The following is a 13,678-nucleotide window of genomic DNA, read 5'->3' as shown; positions in this document are numbered from 1 at the left end:
TGTATATTTCATCTTTTTCTCTTAGTTATGTACAGTATAAACATTTTAGGAAATATATATTTTTCGTAATTCTAACATTTTGCCAACGTGTTACAGGTCATGTTACTATCCTTAGCAGCTGGTGGTGTTGGCTTGAACTTGGTGGGAGCAAATCACTTATTCTTACTAGACATGCATTGAATCCACAACTCGCTTCCCAAGCTTGTGATCGTATATATCGGGTTGGTCAAACAAGACCTGTAACTGTTCATAGGTGAGACTGTTGAAATATTCTGTTAACCTATTAGTGTACTGCACTTGTTCCTAAGTTTTTCTGTTTACAGCTAAGAAGTGTCGACTTATTAAAATTTTTTCCGTTTACAGTTAAGAAATGTCAGCTCATTAAAATGTATTATACTTCCAGATTTGTTATACAGAACACTGTAGAAGAAAGAATCTTAGAGCTTCAGCAGAAAAAACTGCAACTTGCAGACGAAGTCCTTTCTGGTGTCAAGCGCACTGCTCAGAACAAGCTCACATTGGAAGACATGAAGGCATTATTTAATATTGGTGAAAATAATGCACCAGTAAAGTGTAAAGTGTCCAGTCTGATAAGTCAAAACAAAAGTTTACATGTTTCTAAATAATGTCCCTAATTATTTTTTTTACAGAATATATATTTTTAGAAGGAATTTGTATTTAATCTGCTGACTTCATCAGTGCCTTAAGTAAATCTTCCTATGCAACTACTAAATATTTTTTTTTTTTGCATTTTCTTATATTTATATTAGAACAAATATGTTTCTTTAAATTATTTCGTGTGTGAAGTATCTGCATGAATGATGACTGTTAGAACTTTTACCAATTTTTGCAAAAATATTTCTGATTTTGACAAATGAAGTCTTGTTTTTGGTACACGTTTACTAAAAAATGTATTAACAGTAAATGGGAAATATTTTTAGTGACAGCTGTTTGCTTGCTGAATAGTTTGCTACTTAGTTTTCTTTACAAAGCATACTGTGGGCTACCCTTAGCTGCATTGCTTTTACAATTCACATTTTGTCTAGTTCCTCTCGTTTCTTCCACTGAACTGTCCGACTTCTCTACCTTAATGTGGTGCCTTTTTTTTTTTTTTTTTTTTTTTTTTTACCTCATTGGGGAATGATTCCTTTGGGCCAAGCCTAGGCATCTAGAAGTTTCATAATGATATACTTTAGCAAGACAAGTGAGTTTACAATTTGGTGTTACTGAGAAATACAAAATTTAAAGAGACTTTGCAATATTTAAAACTTGAAACTGCTGTCAGATTGCATGTGTGTACCTATTAATTTCTGGGTTTTTGTTCAAATTCTAATTTGATTCTGTAAAAGCCAGATTGTTTTTTTTATACTGCACTTGCCAGGCTTTTAGGTTTGTTTTATTTTCTTAATGAAATTTACATTAAAATTTCAGAATTTTTTTACCTTATTGTTTATCATTGATTATCGCATACAAGTACAGTACATGACTCTTGTTGAGAAACATTCTTTTAACAGTGTTCTAAAGGGTGGTACTGACCCTGTATATACCTCAAGATAGAAAAGTGGGGATAATGGCTCATGGTGGACATTACTTAAGTTGGATAACTGAAGGAAAAAAAAGACAGATTAATAGATGGGTGTCTGCCTCGTTAATTTAAGAACGTAATATTGTATCACTGTATATGTATAGCTATTTTATATAATGAAAATTCATAAATGGCTTTTAAGGCAAATACTTTAAAATGTTTGATTTTTTCATGCTAAAATCTTTACCATTTAACTGCTGCACAAATAAAACAAAATAAAAGGTTGCTAAATGAACTCAAAAGAATTTGGTGTGCACTGAAATTATTGTTTTCTTGCATTGTCAACTAATTATATGGTATAAATTTTTTTGCTTAAAACTTTCAAACAGCCTTTATGGAAACAAAGCTAAGTATCAGACAATCTGAGGCATATAATTACTTTTCGGATAACTAATATTGTATTTACATAAACCTCCAGCATATTCTAGTCAATTAAAATATTCATATAAGCATTTTTCGTACACACAACTGTTGTAATTATGACAATACGCTGTATAGTGATCAACTCAAAATTTATTTCTTAGTTCTAATATCTTACATTATTTTAATGTAAAATTTTCAAGATAAAATGTTTAAACTTTAATAGGAAATATAACAATCTGATCAAACATTAGTTATAAATTACTTAATTTTCCTTCATCCGATCAAGGTTGTGTTCAATTGCTTTGTGAATAAATTCAATCTGAGGCTGTTCAGTTTCGGTGATGATATGGCTCTGGGTTGCAGTCTTGAGTGCTGTGCGCGGGAGGTTTGCTAGGTGGTTTGTCTGAAAAAATAAAAATAGGATACATTACTATTAATATGATGTAAGTGAGATGTTACAGAAGCAAGTCTGCTTTTTTTTTTAACATTATATATGTAAAACAGCAAGATATTAAATGAATTCATAGATAAAACTTTTGTCATCCCAATAATCACACACATGGCATAGAGTCCACAGAGGAAAAAAAGTTCTATGCTGTGCATGCATCATTTCTAAATTTCTACCTTGATGCCTACACTTCCAGCTCATTCTTTTGTGATTAACTTCTAGACATTCAACTGATTTCCAGCTTGCCAGCAGAGTTCAAGGTTTAGCTTACAAGTCACCTATCTGGACCTCCTCCAGTGACAAGTCTCCATGTCCTTAGCAAACAAAGGTGACATCCTTCAACACCAGAAATTAATGTAGCTCCAGAAAACCCACTTCACTATCTAACAGAAACTTCCCTCCATATAATATTCAAATCCCTATAACTACTGTCCCTCCCATCTGCCATTCCCAGGACATAACAGATCCTGGCTTCCAACTAACTGCAATTTGATCCCAATGAGGACTGGATATGCTAGTAGACAGGTCAGAAGAAGATAGCTCACAGGGTCTTTGGAGAAGACCTTTCATTGTACTCTGCTATAAGTATCAGAACGGGTCTGGCATTTTGGACAGCCCTCAAAACCAGTGGAGGCAGCTTCAGAAGATGTATTGAGGCCAGATGATGACAAAGATTTCTCCTTGTTGCAAAAGATTCGACTAATTTGATAAAATCCACCTCGCTAACTTCATCCTTGAAAGGCAAGGATTTAAAAAAAAAAAAAAAAAAAAGATTTACTACTCTGGCCAAATTAGTTACCAGCACAAAACTTTTGATTCACTATGTACACACTGAGGTCTGCTTACAACATACCTGTTCTTCCATGTTTGGAACATTAAGTGGTGGATATAGCTCCAAAATTAATGTATCCACAGTATTTGAGACATGCCTGCAATCTTCGTACAACTCATCAAGTTCTCTGATGTGTTCTGGAGTGTCACATAAACCATTACTTCCAACTGCTGCTACAATTCTTTTGTACAGTATCTGGAAAAGACAAGATGGTGTTTAAAAAAATTTGACAAGAACAAGAAATAAAATTTTGACTTAGCCAAATGACATATCTTCAAGTAGCCTAAATCTATGGAAAAAGGCGGATGATTATAAAGTAGTTTAAAATCAAATGCATTCCTGATGATGGGGCTAAGTTGTTAAATTACTAAGAAAAATACATAAATATAAATAGTGGTTGACAGCTTACAATACAGATTAAATTAATTTATCTGAAAAGTTCCATAAAATATGGAAGTTAGGTTTAAGAAAAAGTCTAATCAGAATAAAAGTCAATCAAGGTAACTATACCTGGTGTTTTACTAGGCAAATAAGCTCACTGGGAACAAAAATCTTATTCCAGTAAGCAGAAAAATTGGACTGACCTTACTTAATATGCAAACCTTTCCCTTTTATCTGTTCTGAACTTATGCTATCCATATCACCAAAATTATCACGCATTACCAAACCCTTATTCATAACATATGGTGTAAATCAAGAAGTCCATTAGGGACTGTAAAACACACAACACTACACAAATACTGGCTGGCAGTTGCCTTACTCAACTCAATTTGAAAACCTTTGAGAGTATTTTAATTGCAACCACTGACTAACTTTCCTAAACTCTCAAGGGGATCACACAAAGAATTGCTTTCTCTACTAAGCTGCAAAAAGGTACAGCTGAAGTTGGACAGCTAAGCAATAAGAGACCCCTGCAAAAAGGTAAAAAGTAAGATAAAGCAGCCAAAAGGTCAGAAATTCAATATTGCAAAAGCTCTTGAAGTCGCACCCAGAAGTGCTATGTTTACAGTTTGATGGTCTGGTTAAACTAAGTACTATAAAAAGCTATAAATCAAGTCATGCTGGCACAATACAAGATTTCTTACTTAGCACGATTAAATGTAAATCAATCTAATTATTCTCACCTTAGATGATTTAATAATATTCACTGATGGGCTTATTAGATCCTTATCCTCATTTGTCCACTTTCTTCTTCTTCCATGTCGTCATCATCTCCCAAACCACTCCAACCACTGCCATCACCCTCCATTGCCTTGGAAAGAAAGCAGATTGCTTGGTTCAACTTGAATGATTACATCAGATTCCAATTCCAGACATTCAAATAAACTTTTGTATTTTCCTTGCCAATCTTAGTGAGATTTTTGCCCAAGCCTGATAAAATTACCAGTTTTTATACAGTCCCAAGTAAAATTTTCTACAGGCTTCAACTACACATCATTTGTCAGACTAGTCAAACTGCCATTAAAGGTAATAACTGTAATTAAAATTAATGGTAACCACTGCACAAGAAAGGAGTTGCTGCTTAAAACAGGGAGCTGAAGTTTCCATATGGATAGTTAACCAACAGAACCCATGCTCAAATGTGATTAAAGGTTATAGTATTCTGACCAATGCTTTATTCTCTACAGTGAAAATTCTTGTAAGCTTTGTTTTTGTTGTTTATTCTTAGCAACAAGGAATGTATGTATATTGCTTATTTTATTACAGTGAACCCCCCTGTATTCGCGGGGGATTCATCCAACACCCCCTCGCAAATAGCTAAAATCCGCGAATACTTAAAACCCCTCTAAAAACACTTACAACTGCCCATTTTGATAGTTTAAACACAGAAAAATCCTGTAAAAATGCATATACCTGAGTTTTTTAATAGCTTTAACACAAAAAGTGCATTTATTCATGAAAATTACATGAAACTACAGTAATTAGTGAATATTTCTCAGTGAAAAATACCGTGAATGGGTGAATTTTCCGCGAATGATGGCTAGATATGTTTCACAGAGAAACACGAATACGGGGGTTTACTGTACTTATGTCTAAAGCATATCTGGCTTCTTTATCCAAGAATGCACTAAAAATCCTATTGATAATACAAACATTACAGGGGAATTAAAGCTAGGAGACCTCAGCCATAAGAAATACATGGAGACTAATGCTCACAAAACTGCTTAATAATGCTTTCTTACATGAGTATCATAATTTGTGTACTCTCATCCACCAAAGATAAGGCAGACCTTTCCAAATTTACCATCAATGAGGTATACAAATAGAGCCATAAGAGCAGGAAAATTTAAGCAACAGAGCCGTAACTCACTGACTTCCCAAAATCTTCAGCATACCACGAAGTGTGAGGATTATGTTGAAATGATCATCCAATGTTAGTAAATAAAACTGTCTATCACTACATTCTTCAAGCCTGGCTTGAACATTTGAACTCATATACTCTTTTCTGTGGTTCTTTGTCAACCAGTGTCTACTATGCCTGTATATGAAGAAAAAGGAACTCAATCAAGTGTCTCCCTTGTGAAAAGATATGCTATGGTAATTGTGTTGTAGACTTTTCACTTTGTTCTCCATTATATTACATTGATGTAAGTCATCTCTCTTCAAATTCTATATTCCTCAGCCTGTGATGGATATATAAAAGAACAACAATATCTTGCTGGAGGTTCTGAAGTAGCTCTTGCTAAGTAAAATGGACCCTGTTTCCTGCAAAAATCCCCTCACTACTACTCTGTTACGGGTACTTCTTGAGCTCCTATCTGAGTGCTGTCTAAAAAAGACCAGGATGATTTCATGAAACATCAGTTAAAGATATGTACTTCGTGACAATGCAAAATGCAAGAAAAGCTGTTGCTACAAGATTTAACTTTGTAGACAAGGTAATTTGGTGACAGTGGACATCCCAAATAATTATTCAGTACATTTTTTATGCATGTCCAATGCATTCTGTCTGAATATTAGTCTGCATGTTCATGGCTTTAAGTGATAAGTAGCTCTGACTTCTTTTGGATGAAAATATCTGTCTCCTCAGATGTAAGCATTAAACCAATTACATAGGCTACAGGAGGGGTCACATCTGGCCACAGACATCATTAATTTCCCCATGATCTGAGGAATAGCTGACAAAAGTAAAGTAAAGAGCTTTAAACTAGTAATCAATGTCCTTTCAAACGGTGTTGGTACTTCCTCAATACCATGAAGACTTAAACATGATGCCAAAAACTAAAAGTTACTTGTTTGACTTTATACCTTGTATAACCTATATAACAAATGACACTGATCCATTTTTCATCACGACTGGAATACATTCTCCTACATAATGTCCAATACCCAGAGGCCTTTCTTGTCTAAACCAGGCTGCTAAAGTGGGTGTCTTTTTTTTTTTCCTTACGGTAATTACAATTTAGACCACAATCAGATTACTTCCAGTGTGGCCATATCCTAAAGCTTTATTTTGAGATATGGACAAAAACAGATCTTGAAACTCATCTTTTTCAAATTAATGAAATATCGCGAGGACACATCATTACTTGTACTGAAAAAGCTAAGATGAACAAGATTTCTTTTACATGCTGTTGTGATCATAACCAAATACCTGTAAAATGTTACAACACAAACAGCAGCAATATCAAAAAAGGACAAATAAAAATTTCTTCCAGATGGGGACATCATAACTCTAGAAAACCAAATCCATTACATACTACAATCTATAAAAATAAAAAGCCTAAACTGATATACCAAGGCAATACACTAGAAGTTCCCCCTCACATGAAATGTGTACTGTAAAACAATAAAAGGGGAAATTGCACAAACCACCCCTCCCAAAAAAGCAAACTTTTAATAGCATTTTAACAAACTAAACAATGTAATGTTGTACTACAATGGAAAGCATAAGTTACTAAATTAGTACCCTAGTAGCCAAATTGAAAAGAGTAAACACTGAGTACTTACTTCTAATATTTCATTTAAAGCATCAGTGATGAGGGTGTTTTGTCCCTGAAGTTCTGAAAGGACCATAGCTTTGTTATCTCGGTGACTTTTCTCTATTTTCTCACATCCTTGCCACACAATGCCCGTAGACTGCCGATATCGCTCTCCTCTGCAATAAGTTTTCCAATGTCAACATAGGCTTTTCTCAATCTAATGATTAGTTAACCATCTACTGAACATTCTAGTTTTATAAAAATTCGTGCTTTAGGAATAAGACCCATAGAAATTTGGGTGTTTGTTAGATGTATTTTGCAGAACTTTCCTTCAGGTAATCACAACCTTAAAAATTAGGGAAAACCAGAAGCAAAATGGGAGAACTTCCTTTAGGTTTAATTAGCAAGCTTCTTGCTTTTCTCTTGGAGCCAAACATTCAACAGAAATTAATGTAAAACCTCACGAAAACTCTAAAAGATAAAACTTTTCTCCCAGCCCCTTATTCCCAAGGATGAGGGCAGTTTCAAACAACTACATGATAGCAGTTACTACGCTACCATGCTCAAGCTAGGATGAAACTCTTCTGCTAAAAGATTACATCAGATTCAACGCCACTTTAAAGTTCCAAGACATTTGCTATTAGTCCTCACATATACATTACTTTCACTTTTATTTGGCATCAATTTACACATCCTGGAAAGTAAGAACTTTTTTGTTCTAACATTATGGTACTTCACTATTTAAATTGCCCCTCTCCTCTTTCTCTATAAGATTCTATATACAGTAGTACTCCATTCTTCCTGCAAGACTGTAACCACCACAAAGCACTTGTCTCTTCTTTCGTTGACATTTTTATATGATCATCACATATCTGCATTTCCTCTTTCTAAACTTATTACACATTGTTTAATTCCATCAAAATGGACTGGAACTGCCTTATTGCAACCTAACATCCAATCTCAATAAATATTCATTCCTTTTCTCCGCTCTGATTCTCAGGTCACATTCTTTCACTATTTTCCCTCTTTAGTGAGTTTTTTTATTGCCAATCCTTTACATGCTGGTGTTGGCCATTTCAATATGAATTTTGTCTAACAGTATTTTTCAATTAGTATACATAAATTAAATCAGATGACATTTCTAACTTTCATACAGCTAGCTAAAATGATGTGTACTCAAATTAGGGAGAAAAGTAGAGCAATACCAAGTGTGCATATTCAATTGAAGGATGAAAAGAGTGAGACCAAGTATCAAAAGTTAGAAAGTTAAGCTGGGAGAACCACAAGGACCACATAAAAGGGCAGAAAATTACGAGCCTTTAGCACCTAAAGGGATGCAGACGCAATCACTAAACGGTACAATACAGTATTTAATTTCTCAACAACATTGAAAATATACACAAAGGAAATATATGCTTACACTGCTTCACAGCCTTCATCCTTAATGATCTTCAAAAGCTGTCTTGCTGCTTGGATAGCTCGTACACATGAATACCTTACATTATCACGAAGCACTTGGCCATGAATGGGGAAAGTCTGTAAAATGTAGACGCAAAGCCAAAACAGCCTGTTCCACAGCAGTTAATAGACCTGCAATGGATAAATCATTAGTTTTCAATCTATTACAGTATCGCGAATGACACAAACTTTTAAAATTCTATTAATTTTATAAAAGATATAATTTAATGAAAGCTTAATTCACTGTTGCATGAGGTTTGTCTCATTAGAATTTAAACCTTAAAGGCAAACTCACAATTTTTACTCAAATTTGCGATTACTTAACAAACAAAAAATACACTTCGTGTATGATTTCATGTTCTTACTTGTTTGAAGTATACAAATGGTTACCAAAGACTTTCAGTGATAACAAATATCCTAATCACACCACTAAGTTACAAAACACTATTCTGTCTCTTGCTCATACTTTGCATACTTGTACCACAAGCAAAAGCTTTGCGCTTTCATTTTAAATATTCTGAGAAATAAAATCAGGCATGGCCTTATACAAAGATCCTGTTGGTAAAGAGCTTTAAAACTTCTAAAAATTTTAATTATTTTTTTTTCTCTTCCACTTAATGTTGCATAGCTTCTATATCCAGCCATTTGTTGATGCTACATCCTACGCAAAGAGAATCAAGTTTATAATAATTTTGCCATTTTCAAGATTTTTATACACATGTTCAGTGTCGATTTTGTGGAACATTCTATCCATACTCAGTTTCTAATTATTTTCATAACTTGTGGAAACTTTAGGACAGAGTTTCAACATCTATTTGACAATGCCATAACAAAAGAACTTGTCGCCTTTCGGCCAAATATTAAATTTGAACTCTTTCGTTATCTTCTACCTAGTATTTTACAAGACTTTCAAGAACTATCTAAAACTGTATTTCAAAAATGTCTTGAAATCCATCTATCACTTATTATTAATGCTGTAACACCATATGGGCCAGCTCTATGAGACCATTATTTGTCATCCACTGAACTATATATCTTATTCAGAAGTTATGGAGCTTTTCAAAATGTTCGTCACAAGCGATGTTACACTAATGAGAATCTACGCTCATGAAAACAAGTAAGACCTACATTTTGTGCTGCATTGAAATGAATACAAGTTTTTGTAGTACTTTTGTCTGCATGCCTTAACATATTCAATTATTACCATTTATAGAAACACTAAGCAACCTCTTGTTTCTTTCAAATAGTATTACAGGTATAACATACAGTATAGCCATTTTCATTATTACTTTCTAAGTGTAATTTTGTGTGTATGTAATAGTAAGACACTGAATTTTCCAAAGTAAGCAGAGTACTGTACATTATATGCGTCAACTACCATCTCAAATCCAACATGTCGAATAATGTTTTTACCCACTAGGAAATGATGGCAATACCAGTATGTATTTTGATACTATACAGGAAACATGGGTGGAATCATTTAATAATGCATACATTAACAGGAGGTAAAGAGTCAAAGATTAATGTTATTTGTATAAATACTGTAATTAAATGTCAGTGGATGTGAAAATCCATTATGGACTGTGCAGTAGTCAAACCAAAATAGACAAGTGCTGAAAATTACGTAGCTTCACTAAATAGTAATACTGCAAGCAAATAAAATGTAAAAGGAACAGCAAGAAAGGTAAATACTACAAATGTAAGTCTATAAATAAAAACTTTTCAACTTACAGGAAATAAAGAAATAGTGAATAAGAGAAGGCAAGAGCAAAACTTGTACAAGAAAACTTACTCTATACACTCTATAGATACTAAACTTCCCTGATATGAAACTGTTTAACTATCATAAATATATCTGAATCTTAGTGGGTGGTGACTCAGGACATAATGCATAAGCAAAATTAAGGTGTGCAAGGGCATATGAAGATGCCTGAATTCACAAGATAGGTATGATTAGCTGGCATAAGTTAAGTATGCCAATGCACAGAAAAAGACAAACAGTAAAACAATAAAAATTTTGCAGCTTATATTTTGAAACATTAATAGCAATCTATACTTTGCTACAAAACACTGAATAAAACTCGACTTTCAATTACAGCTCAAAAGTATATCATTAAATGCAAAAAATTTCTTACTTGATGTTTCCTTTGGTGAAGGAGGTGGTGACTTGCTGAAGCAGATGCATATCTTTGTACATTCGAAGGATAATTTTTGGCTTATGACCACTGTAAAAAAAAAAATAAAGATTTACATAACCTGTAATTAATGGGAGAACATTAAATGAAAGGAGAGACTGGACAGGGAATTAAAGCAATTACAGTACTTGCAAATTCACTAAAAGATTACTGTAAGTTTTATGACTACATGTGATTATTGGCTCACTTTAAAAATATACTATGCACCAGCTACAGATCTGTACTCATTAAAAACTGTATAATAATACTCACTCATTGTTTTCCAAAATTCATCCAATGAATTATCTCCATCATCCCTGTGTGCTTCTTTATCTATGAAAAGAAGGTCATTTAAATAATAACGAATAACTGGCATAGCATGCTATTTTATTGCAAATTAAATTAAATGTATACAAACAACTTAAAATACTACGATAAAGACTGTAATATATGTTCACTATTTATCTCTTATTAATTTAGAAAATGCAATTCAAAGAATAAGGCCTACTGGAAACTATATATGAAAACAACTGTATAATACAAAACAGATGATGCTTACAATCCTACAAACACTATAGTTAACAGTACAAATCACAACTGTTTCTACATTGGTTAGAACTACAATCATTACTCTCATCTACCAATAAAACATACCTTGAACTTGCTGTTCGGCAATTAACAAATTTTCGATACTATTCTGTAAAATATTTCCAAGGGGAGACAAAACTGGGGGCATCTTGCCGACGTCTCAAAGCAGAATTAAGGTTATCACAGTCAGATGCTGGAAAAGTTGAAAACACTGTGAATCAAATTTCCATTTATGGTGCAAGGGCTAACAAACACATATCCTTGAAACTTTATAAATGTCAGCTTCATGCCATCAAAATTTAACCAAGACAACACTAACTGCATAAAGGAGGAAGAAGTTGTTCATCTTGACCAATCAAAATGGGAATTATTCTGAAAAATTTATCATATACATACAGCAGATAGCTTGCAACAAATAATATATAAAAATAAATAATTAAATGTAAAATTCACTAGAATTACCAACGGTTGCTAAGAAGAGAGGGTTCCCGGCAGATCTTGATTAAGCAGTTTATACAGTACAGTACAAGATTTGCAAGTTTTAAATAACAGACTGAAGCATATGAAAAGTGGTGCTAGCCTAAAAATCAGTGTTACTAAAACACTGGGAAGTCAGCCTGCTGAGTTGTCCCAATAAGGAATCTTGGCACAGTTATTACAAATAATGGATCTCTTGAAAGCAAATTTCCTGAAGGACAGATGAATACGCTTTGACAAGTATGGCCATCAAACAGAATTATCATATATTGAACATTACGAGACTACTGAATGATTGGTGGCATTGGCTGGATTATATTCTTCAATAGCAGCCTGAAACAACCATATAGCAAGCTGCTACAAGAACACCTACAGATTTTAGGAGAGTGGGAAGGTCAAGACCTAGGAAGTTAGGAATTAACTGGGATGACAATTTTGATCATAAATGTTTCGGTCAAACCAAAAAGCACTCATTAACTGTTACATAAAACAAAACAAGGTTAATTAAAATGACGAAACAAAGCCACAGGGTTAAATACAAATTTAAATAACACATATTAAGTAATAACATATATTAAACATTACTTAATAGTTAAGTCTATCTTTCAAGAAACTTGAAATAGTTCAACTGCAAAATGGCCATTCATTTCCACTGAAAATGAAACAGTACTTAATTACTTCTGCAGTCACTACGTAATGTATTAAGTTTGGCAAAAGTTGACTTTTTCTTTGAATAAGTGACAGGCTATTTTACGCTTTTCATTTTTTATCAGCCAGATGCATAATAAACAAAGGGCGTTGGAGTATTTTGGTCATATGAGTGTGAATACTTGTTACTTGGCCCTATTTCTCTGTCTCAGAAACTAAGACACAACACAGCCTAGGACTAACCATTTTCAGCTCATCAAGGAAAATGTTTAATGGCTAGTTTTCAATGTCATTTATTTTACCACCAGTGAAATATGGGTTTTTCAGGGGTAGTTTGCAGAATAACAGGACTATCTCTGAATGGAAGCTAAGTCATTGTCTACGATGTTTAGAGTTACTAGGGAGGTTTTGCCCCCCCAAAACCCAGGTCAGGGCACAGTGCCCTAAGTGAGGTTATTAAGGTAAGGTCTGGTTAGGTCAGAACCTGGCATTCTAGGGAAGGTTAGGTTTGCTTACGCCTGCGGAATCTGTCCCGTCGTTCTACACTCGCCCTGGTTTTTCTGATGGGGGCTATTTCTGTAGCATAGGCTGAATGCTTGGTTAGCCTATTAAGCCAAACAGTGAGACTGTGTGAAGCCACAGGCCTCGGCTAAGTTTAGGTTTGAGGCAGATCAGTAAAGTAAAGGACAACATCCCAAGCTATCCTGGTCAGAGATTCCTGTTGTTAATTCGCTAGAACTAAGTAGTCCTCTTCCAAGAGCTATTGGTAGCCTACACAGACCTAACCTAACCATATTTCACCAGTTTTGCCGTCGAATGAACAGTTAAGGGCGTTAATATTAACCGGCTATTCGGAGACATAACACCAACACAACGATGACCCAAGACTTGCCTAACAGCTCGTCACTTAATCTTGGACAGACCAATCTAACATTGTTAAACTAGCGAACGCATTTGCTTGTCATATGCTGATTTATAATTTAAGCACTCCAACCTTTAATTGACATGAAATTCCTACACTGAGAAAAGCAATACTAACGCGTAGAAGAACAAACTTCACGACCAATACAGACGTACTGCACAGTTCACTTGAAGTTGGTTCACGCGGACTGACAGCAGTAATGTTATCAGGTGCGTTCGATATGTTCCAGGCGTAAATGTGAACCATATCTTTAATTTCTC

General features: G+C 34.2%; 1 protein-coding gene and 1 pseudogene across 1 annotated transcript; one reads left to right on the top strand and one right to left on the bottom strand.

The window, feature by feature from the left end:
• The window catches only part of LOC136840221 (transcription termination factor 2-like), a 23,424-nt pseudogene extending 21,226 nt beyond the window's left edge, over positions 1 to 2,198 (top strand).
• On the bottom strand, positions 1,836 to 13,678 carry LOC136850952 (cyclin-D1-binding protein 1 homolog). Its single transcript, XM_067124955.1, is given in 11 exon segments — positions 1,836 to 2,351; positions 3,250 to 3,423; positions 4,353 to 4,417; positions 4,420 to 4,480; positions 7,180 to 7,327; positions 8,572 to 8,702; positions 8,704 to 8,741; positions 10,745 to 10,834; positions 11,057 to 11,116; positions 11,438 to 11,564; positions 13,536 to 13,678. Coding segments are annotated over 10 exon segments (990 nt in total). The 5' UTR covers positions 11,520 to 11,564; positions 13,536 to 13,678; the 3' UTR covers positions 1,836 to 2,210.

This window comes from Macrobrachium rosenbergii, chromosome 1 (genome assembly GCF_040412425.1).
Source record: "Macrobrachium rosenbergii isolate ZJJX-2024 chromosome 1, ASM4041242v1, whole genome shotgun sequence".
NCBI lineage: Eukaryota > Metazoa > Arthropoda > Malacostraca > Decapoda > Palaemonidae > Macrobrachium > Macrobrachium rosenbergii.
This window is presented reverse-complemented; position numbering and strand designations above follow the sequence as displayed.